The sequence below is a fragment of the Cicer arietinum genome, unplaced genomic scaffold, assembly GCF_000331145.2.
Source record: "Cicer arietinum cultivar CDC Frontier isolate Library 1 unplaced genomic scaffold, Cicar.CDCFrontier_v2.0 Ca_scaffold_5780_v2.0, whole genome shotgun sequence".
In the NCBI taxonomy this organism is placed as follows: domain Eukaryota; kingdom Viridiplantae; phylum Streptophyta; class Magnoliopsida; order Fabales; family Fabaceae; genus Cicer; species Cicer arietinum.
In genome coordinates, this window is record NW_027339427.1 from 1 (window position 1) to 9,662 (window position 9,662).

A 9,662-nucleotide genomic window follows, 5' to 3' on the forward strand; every position below is an offset into this window, starting at 1 on the left:
ATATATATATATATATATCCCATTTTACTTGATTTGATAATGACAATTTTTTTTATTAATGATTATTTCAAACACACTACAAATTAACTAGACATAAAAAACTGTTTTTGTCTACAAGTATATATTTAAAAGCAAGAAAGGTGTTTTATTTTTAACTCTTTACTTTCAAGAGAAAAATAAGTAAAATCTAACCAATAATTATTTTGATTATAATTCAAATTCATAAATAATTATTCGTTAATTAAAATTTATTAACTATTTAGTTGGATTTTATGTAAAGATGTACTTTGGTAGTGTATTTAGACAGAAAAAGAATCTCTAAAGTAAAATATCCATCCATTTTTAAGTTCTTACAATGTGGACCCAAAAAGTGTCCAAAAGTGAACCTTCTAGACTTTTTTTATAAAAATAATGAATTTTACCAAAATAATAGGGTGAGGATGTGGTGTTATATAAAAACATAGGAAGGTTTGGACAATTTTTCCTATTTATAGTAGCCTGAAATTGGTCAATAACAATTTGACATGGTTATTTTTTAGTGGACAAAACTGATGGATATTATTAGTTTTTTTTTATAAATTATTATTTTAATCTTCGAAAGCATAGGATGTTTGACACTAAAATTATAGATTCAATCAAAAATTCAAATTAGTATTTGAATCAACAAAATAGTCTTTAAAGATACAATATATTATCATAAAAACTCTTAAAATATAAATTAATGTCAAAACAATCTCACTTTGATGATAGAACAAATGTTTTGATGATAGAATTAATTCGAAGTTTTAAAGTCAAGGATCAAAGTAATAAAATCTTACACATAAATAATGGATTAAACTTGTAAATTATTTTTTCTATTTCAAAAAAAAAAAAATAAAATAAAACTTTGTAAACAATATACAACATCAAATTAAGTGATTATTTTACCCTGCTAGTGAAGGGCATCTGCCTGGTATCCTCCCATGAAAGTCCACGACTTTCCTTAGCTAGTTTGTTTTGTATTTGTTGTTGTTCTTTCTACAAAAATAAAAAATAAAAAATAAAATTGATCCATCGTAACAAATTCATATTTAAAAAATTGATCTATCTGATCTTAATTTTTGATCAAATGCAACAAATTTTCAAAATTTTAACTAATTAAATCAACTATTCAAAAACTAATCAGATACATAAACTTTTTAATTAAATTATTTATTTATATTTAAATAAACAAGTAATAATCAAAATTATAAGAGAACACAAACTTTAAAAAAAAAAAACTCTCACTTTAACACTTTTTTTTTATTGAATGAAATTCTTGTAGATCTCACAGCCTTATTTGTATCCATTCCAAAAAAGAGTAAAATTTATAAAAAATTGTCTAATAAAAAAAATTGAAAAGTGAGTATATAAATAAAAAAAGAAAAGAGAGATTAGTTACAGTGAGAGATTCCAAGAGATTGAGATTGTCATGCAAGTACTTTAGAATCCATGTTAGAACACTAGCTGTAGTGTCATGTGCAGCAAATATAACACCAATGAGATTATCAGCAACTTGAGAATCACTGAGTTGGTATCTCCTTTCATCATCATCACCTCTGCCTCTCAACAGAATTCCCAACAACCCTTCACCATAATTCCTTCTCTCCTTCCTTCTTTCAATTATCTTCCTTATAATCTCATTTAGTACCTTCCTTGCCTTCATCAAACCATTATGTAAATATATCAATAATTATTAATAAAACTATATAAAACAAGATAATTTTATTTAATTTAGTTTACCTTCATTGCTTTCCAATATGAAGTTCCAGGAAGATGTAAAGGATAAGAATTGTATCCCTTCTCCAAACAACCATACAATTCTCTTATTTTTTCCATTTCCAACTCTTTTATTTCACCAAAGGCTGAATTTGCAGCCACTTCAAAAGCATACTATATAACAAAATTAAGAATAAAAATAAACATTATAATATATTTTATAAAGTTTTTCTTCACACCTCTGTTTTGTGTTATTTTTTTCCACCAGATTCATAACTAATTAAAGTGTAATTAATAGTAATAATGTAAGGAACCTTTTTCATCTCTTGCAAGGTGTTGATGGTTCTATTAGTCCAAGTTGGAAGCAATTTTTGTACAATTTGGTCCACATGAGAGACAGAGTTCTTAATTGTGGAAGGTAAAAAAGAGGCTTGAACTAGCTTCTTTAGCATGGAGTGATAAACACCTTGTTGAAAGAACAAAGCTTCTGGTCCTATCATCTTCTCTTTACTTGGAGGGTATGTTGGTTTGAAAAGATGTGCTTGAGTTACTAGCACTGTTCTAGCTGCCTCAGGGTTTGATATCATCACACATGGACATCCAAGTATGTGTGTCTTGAATATATCTCCATATCTATATGTATTTTCCATTTTATTCATAATCATCAAACATTCAAAATCAATTTCAAATATATGTTACATATATAACAACATAACATAATACTTTCTTTTCTTGTGTTTGATTTTCTTTTAGTTGTAATGAAAAATAGAAAATGATTTTTTAACAACAAATGTTAAGTATAAACTTTTATATTGTCGTAAAATATAAAAAAGTTGTAGTTGAAATTGTGATTATGATATCTTCTACAACTGCAGACTATAATTTAAAACTATGATTAGTAACATATTAATATTAATATTTTTGTATACCGTTTTTGCCTTTTGGAGAAGAATGAATTTGGGTTTTGAGTGTAGAGCATGAGTGTCTCTCCAAAATAAGGCCAACCCATTGAACCAGGGGGTAACCTTTTGTCTTTGTTTCTATGGTGTTGCCACCATTGAAGGAAAGGAATGAGAATAAAAAAGGAAGAGAAAAAAAGGCTCAATAAAATGAAAAAGAAGGAGGAATCTAAACAAGAATTGGTAAATGATGTGAAGAAAAGTTGCATTGTAATGATTTTGAGAGGAAAAAAATAATAATTGTGAGAGATGGCGGTTTGTGTTAGGTATAGAGGGAAATTAAAGGAATGAGAAATATTGAGTGTAGATAGTGATTTATTTATATATTGTTATAGTGAAGAAATTAAGAGGGGTCGGTGTGTGAGGAATAGGAGGATGTATGTTATGTTATGTACATGTGTGCTAGTTTTGCTTTAGGAGGAAATTAATGTTTTATAGAGTGGCATAAGGGGGAAGAGACATGCGTCACCAATGTTTTGGGAACACATTTAACTTTAATATACATTAATAGCTCCCTTCTCATGCCACAAAAATAACATGAAGAAGTTTGGAATAAGCACATGTATGCTTATGTTGTACAAGTTTTGAAATAATAAAAATTAAATAAATTTTGTAGAAATATTTGACCAAGTAAATTGAGAAGATTTGTTTGTATATAGTTGTTGGATAAATAAATGAAAAATGATAGAGACCACTAGTGTCAAGTCATTATAAGATTCACGGTTAATGGTAGTTAGAGGTTTGTGTTTGTCCTTATATATGTTTTTAATGGAGTCTCTCTATATATACATACATGTAGAGATTAAGGTACAAGGATGTGTTTGCTCCTTTTCTCTTTTAGTTTTTTCATTGATTATAAATATGTTAAATATTAAATACAAAAGATGTGATTTATATACTCAAAATACTTTAGAGTGAACGAGTTTAGAAGATCAAATTTATATTTTGATATATATTTGATTTTTAAAGAAAATTTAAAGAACAACGTGATAAATGAACCTATAATATCATATATATTTTTTTAATATTAAATATATATTAAAATATAGATTTAATCCTTCAAAACTCTCCAAAAACCAACTTGTAAACACACCCTAAAGGTATTAGATAGAGATGTGGTCTTAAAGTCTTATGTAGTCCTAGAGCATTTAGCGTGTTGTTGCTCTCGTATACCGAACTCCCTAACAAGTGCTATCAGAGCTCTAGTTCGACTTTGTGGAAAACAAGAGTGGTCAAGTCGATCCTAGTGTCTTTTGATGGGCTCAAGAGTTAGTGGCTCGTTCTATATTGACTATGAACAAGTTAATTGTTGAAATATATAAGAGAGATTATCCATATTCCTAATGTTTTAAGGTTTTTGATGAAAATGTAGTATCAAAATCTCTTGTGTTTTGCACTATTTTGTTTGCTGTTGTTTCCGTCCCTCAAACTTCTCAATAAACGGTATAAAAGTCAGGTTCGACTTGGTGGAGGAGCGAAGTGGATCCTAGTGTATTAGATTTTTGTATCGAAAGTCTTCTTGATAGTGTAGTAAAGGGCGTGCTCTATTGGTTATAGCACTGAAGCAAATATAGGATGTTAGAGACTCAAACATGAGGGCGAGATTGTTGGATTAAATTTTGAGTAGTTAGTCTCACATTGACTACACATGGATTAAATGTTGGATATGTAAGATAAATGACCATATACCAAATGTCTTAAAATTTTGAATGAAAATGTGGTGTCAAAGTCTCTTATAGTCTTACACCATTTGATTGGTTGTTTTTCTTGTAACCCCAAACTCCCCAACAAAAAGTTGTGTCAATTCATTAATTTAGGGGTTTAAGGTGGACAACTCAAAATTTTATAGTATCATATTTTTTTATAATATTATATGATAGTCTGATAGTTTATGAGACTTTGTGTAGACAATTTTTGGGTTATAAAAGTGGCTGAGCTTGATTTAGGACTAATGGTTAATTAACTTCTGTAATAGTTGTCTTCATAAGTGTGAATGTAGATAAGTCTTTTCTCTCATTGGTGGTGGATATTTCAATTGTATGGTGATACTATGTTGTTTAATTTAAGTATTTTGGTCTATCAATTGATACTAATTTCATTTAAGCAAGATGTCTATTTGGCAACCGATGTTGAATGTTCTTTGATGAAGGCTAGGGTCCAAGTGCAATTATTTGATGAAGGCTAGGGTCCAAGTGCAACAGATATGTTAGTATTGGAGGGAGAGTTGTACATTATATTCTTGTTAGCATTCCTATCTTCTACCTCTCATATCTCAAATAAGTGGACGAATAATTACAAATATGATTTTTCAAATTTAGACTTTAGATATGGTCTAAAGAATGGACGAAAATATTCATAGTGAAGTAATTTAATTGATAACCACACATTCCCTTAAGAATGGAGATGTGGAGAGCATGAGTAGTCGATCAGTTAACCGTAAAAGTGAATTTTTCTCTTTATTACTACTATACGAGTAAAATATTAGTTGACTAAGATTAGATTGTACATGAAGACATATTTCCTAAAGGATGTGGTTATGGAGGACACACTTGGATGATATGAAAGTTAATAATTTAGTCGAAATTGTAGTTTTGGGTTTTAACTTAGTAAACAAGGTAGTTATTTATAATAGTGTCATTAGTCATGATATTATATGATATAATATGGAAGTTGGTGAGTAAAAAACATGACAAATAAGACTAGTGTTGTGTTTCTTAGTTAGTCTAAGTGTATAACTATTCATAGTAAAAATTATTTTCAAAACATACAATCAAACAAATTTCTACTTATCTTTGTCGTTTTTCTTTATTGCAACCTTAAAATAATAATTTAACCTTCTACACTAAACACTATCTAGAGTTGTTTAGGAATCCGTAATTGAGAAACATAATCTCTTTCTCAACACAATCGCCTCATAAAAAATGAGATCATTGTCATAAGTGCAAGTTGGTCAATGTATCATCTTATCAACTAAACACACAATTAATAGGTGGGACCATAAAAGTGAATCCACTTTTAACAATTACAATGCTAGAACAAGATAATTAACAAAAGATTTCGTGTTTAGTCAACTAGTCATGTGCTTGGTCTATACGATAGCCAACATGCACTATTGACAATAATCCTCTTTTTAACCATGAGACTTCGCTGAATATATTTCTCTATTGCAGAAAGTGGTTATATGACTTGGTCAACTCTATGTTATAGTATATTGAACTCTTATTCAATATTACCTCAAATCCAATAAGACCCAATATTAAAGTCCACTCTATCTAGACTTGGTAGCCACATTATTGAGCTAAATATATATATACACATTATTGAGCTAAATATACTATATACACATTATTGATCTCTTTTTAAAGTTATACACTATCTACCAATCTACTTCATCTAAAATGAAATATATACGACAAAAACATTTGAAAAGTTGATATATTTCATTAAAAATTAAAATCGGAGACATCAACTTTTCAGATACTTTCTTACTTACATATATTTCATTTTTCATTTCAGAGTAGTATTATTTTATATACTCTATACACAACCTAGTGCCATGTGTCAAAATTTTATACCTCAATTTTGAGCCATCCTCAAAATTCTGCACCACTTCTTTCTAGACCTGTGTTGCACGAGTTACTGCTACTAAATTTAATATATAGAAAAAATACAATTGATCCCATACATGTTAACATAATCACACATAGCCTTCATTGTTATTCATCATTATTCAGTCTAATTGAACTTGGGATTCCAGCACAACCCCTTGACTTGGATTTTGAATCTCTAAAAACGGACCAAAATCTTACTATGTAAGATAAATAATTCTGAAATAAGGATTGCAAATCAGCTTTCTATGAAACAAAGCAACAATTGAATTCTATAGTCATTGATGCATTGGCTAGCTCCATCTTCTCCTATCCTCTTCTTCATCCACAGGAGAATACCATTCCGGTCTCCGCTTCGTGTTGCTCAGCCGGTAGTTGAGGAGAAGTTCTTCGTCTTGAATGGCCCTAGTAGATATTAAAACAAGAGATTTCAGCGTTGGAACGTTCAATCCACTATTCTTCGACCCTCCAAATTTGAACCAGAAGCTGCCCAATCTCCTCATTTTAACTTCATCATTTCCAAACAAAATATTTGGGATGTAAACTCTAATGTTGTTTTCAGTCAATGGAAAGTCATAAGGACAAATCATGACATTTGGAAGCACCCCTTTTGAAGGATGATTGGCGAAATGAGCTAAGGCTAACGGATTTCTTCGCTCGATTACTTCACTGTGGTCTCCTCGGTTTCCTTCCAAAGGCTTACTTAGCGCTTTCCAGATCCTGTCTGAACCTGTTTCGGCGACTTTCGTATCAGCCTTGACTTCTACAATGTTTTTACCATTCCACAGTTCTCTCTTGTCACCACCAGAACCCCAAGGTTGCGCATTGATTACATTCTCATCATATCTTGTAATCAAATAAGGGTTCTGTGCAGAAACCTTAGGATACCCTGGAATATATCGATAGTATGCCGGTGAGTAGACAACACCAGGATAAAAGGCCACCACAGAACCAACATCCGCTGCACCATCTAGAAAAAGACCCTGGCCGGCATCCTTGTGAGATATTTGAGATGGTTTAATGTTGAGTGTGTAGCCAAGTTGATCTTTTAATTTCTGAGAAACTTCAGCTTGGCTTAACGGTCTTGTCTGAGGGCCAGCTGCTCCAAAAGCATATCAATGACAATGGCTACTACAGTGAACAGGCAAAAAGGAGGAAATTTCCTAATAATGTGAAACTTTAAATAGATAAATAAGCAAAGGAGAAGTGTTTTTTTATATGCAACAAAGGAAAAGTGTTACTACTACTAGAATAGGATATTTCCTGTACCCTTGTGGATCTAAAAGACGAGAACCAGACAAAAATAACAAAGCTACTATTAAATGATATATAATGTGTTTAAAACAAGCTGACATGTCAAATTGCATATGCTCATTTATAAAGGAAATTATATATGGACTTTTGATCCAAGAATCTAGAAGACAATGTCTAATCTAATAAAGAGAAAGCGAATGAGTTGGTTCTACCGTGGTTATGAAGGTGCTTAAAACATGAATCACACCATCGACAAGGATATTTTGATTATGAAAAGATATAGAAGTATGAGTATATGTCAGGAAAAATCAAGCACAAAAGGACGGGTGGAAAACTCACCAGAATTATCAGGAGATGAATCACTTCTACCCACAGCCAAACTAAGCCCACTTCGGCGAGGCAAAATGCTTGCTTGTTGAGATAATCCAAGAGGATCATTCACAATCTCTTCATTTGGAAGAAGAATTTCATCCATCAATGCACAAAATGTCTTAATTTGTGAATGAACATTTTCTTGCACTTGCACCACTTGATCAGCAAAAGAGGTTTTACTGGCTTTTTCAACTATCTTTTCAGCATCTGATTCATCTGCACTCTTCCCCAATCGATTATAACTGGATATTTAAGTCTTGGCATGAGTAAAATAATTGGAGATGTTACAAAGGGAAAGCATCACATATACACAAAATTTGAAACAATTGGCATCCAAATAATATGAACATAAAAAGCATCAAAATAACAAAAAACAAGTCATCTATTAACACCAAAGATCTAGCATATTAAACTTCAAATTTGACACAACAAACCCAACCTCTGCTTAAATGATAATATAAATAACAGAAAACCACTAACCTCGAATAAAGGAACAAGCGGTTAATGTCAGCTTCAAATTGCAACTGTCTCGGTTCCTTAGTGAAAGAAGGGCGTTTTGCAAGGGTTTTCACAGCCTGAAAACAAATTCAGAGAAACATTCATAAATTTAGAATGAACTTTAGGCCAACACAAAACTCCAGGATCCCTGCAGGAGCATATCACAAAAACCAAAAGCTATAGAGTCTCTCCTTTCAGAACATTGATATTTCCAAAATCCATATGAAACAATGGAATGAACACTATGCTCTTTCAATGGAGAAGCATACTCCTCTGTGCTATAAGCTAATATACAAACTACTCCATAGTTATACAATCTTGTGATACGAGTTATGGCAATTAAACTTTCACATTGGTCCATTTTTCTCTCCATTTTGTTTTGTTTCATTTTCATAAAGAAACATTAAAGGCGTGCTTGGATCATGGTTGTCGATGGCGAAAGGCCAAAAACCTGCCATTGCAGGCTATGGCACTTCCATGGTGAACATTCCTTCACAAATTGGCTATGGCAGTTGTCTAGATATCCACCACTCCATTCCGCCATGGCCACCATTTAACAACACTTGTTTGGATTGACTAATTTAAGTTTATCTACTCACATAAGCACTTATGAGACTATCTGAGAGAGCTTATAGAAACAACATAGGAAATGTCTACAACATGTTTTCATCTTATCTCCATAAACTCTCTGTGATAGCTTAGGATAACAGCTTATAACTTAGATAAAAAACAATTTGACTTTATCTCATCTTTTGTTATGCAAATAACTTATATACAAATAAGTGTTTAAGTTAAACGCTTAACTAAGTTGTTTATCTAATCAAAACCTAAATTATACAAGTAATCGAGCTTAAGTGATTAATATCCAAATTCAAACACTGGCAGGAACATTCATTAATCAGACTTTTACTAAACTCAGCCAAATTTCAGATTAACAAAGTCAAACATGATAGTTAAGAACAAAAATAAAATGAATTTATACATATTTGGGAAAAAGTACTACCTCTCGACATTTGTGGAACAAATTTGCCATAGGGTGGAAGAAATGGATCTATTGAGTTGAATGATAGAGAGTGATTTTGGTACTGGAAATAAAATCAAGTTACGAAATCGTAATAACAAGTGAAAAACGTAGTAACAGTGAAATGAAATTTACGAATAGAGTAAGAGAAGAGCAGAGGCAGAACCCAAAACCTGTCTCCGCAAATGTGAGGAGGAGAAGGGTTTGGGCTTT

At 31.2% G+C, this 9,662-nt stretch overlaps 2 protein-coding genes across 2 annotated transcripts; both read right to left on the reverse strand.

Moving 5' to 3' along the window:
* Positions 1 to 773: 773 nt before the first annotated feature.
* On the reverse strand, positions 774 to 3,188 carry LOC101507107 (abscisic acid 8'-hydroxylase 2-like). Its single transcript, XM_004505756.4, has 5 exons — positions 2,667 to 3,188; positions 2,052 to 2,370; positions 1,762 to 1,911; positions 1,421 to 1,678; positions 774 to 1,017 (listed from the first exon to the last, which is right to left on the reverse strand). Exons 1-5 carry the CDS (start codon positions 2,903 to 2,905, stop codon positions 919 to 921), a joined length of 1,065 nt encoding a protein of 354 aa, XP_004505813.2. The 5' UTR covers positions 2,906 to 3,188; the 3' UTR covers positions 774 to 918.
* A 3,135-nt stretch (positions 3,189 to 6,323) lies between these two features.
* Positions 6,324 to 9,647, reverse strand: LOC101506772 (uncharacterized). Its single transcript, XM_004505755.4, has 4 exons — positions 9,432 to 9,647; positions 8,411 to 8,505; positions 7,898 to 8,172; positions 6,324 to 7,403 (listed from the first exon to the last, which is right to left on the reverse strand). Exons 1-4 carry the CDS (start codon positions 9,459 to 9,461, stop codon positions 6,598 to 6,600), a joined length of 1,206 nt encoding a protein of 401 aa, XP_004505812.1. The 5' UTR covers positions 9,462 to 9,647; the 3' UTR covers positions 6,324 to 6,597.
* Positions 9,648 to 9,662: the final 15 nt, after the last annotated feature.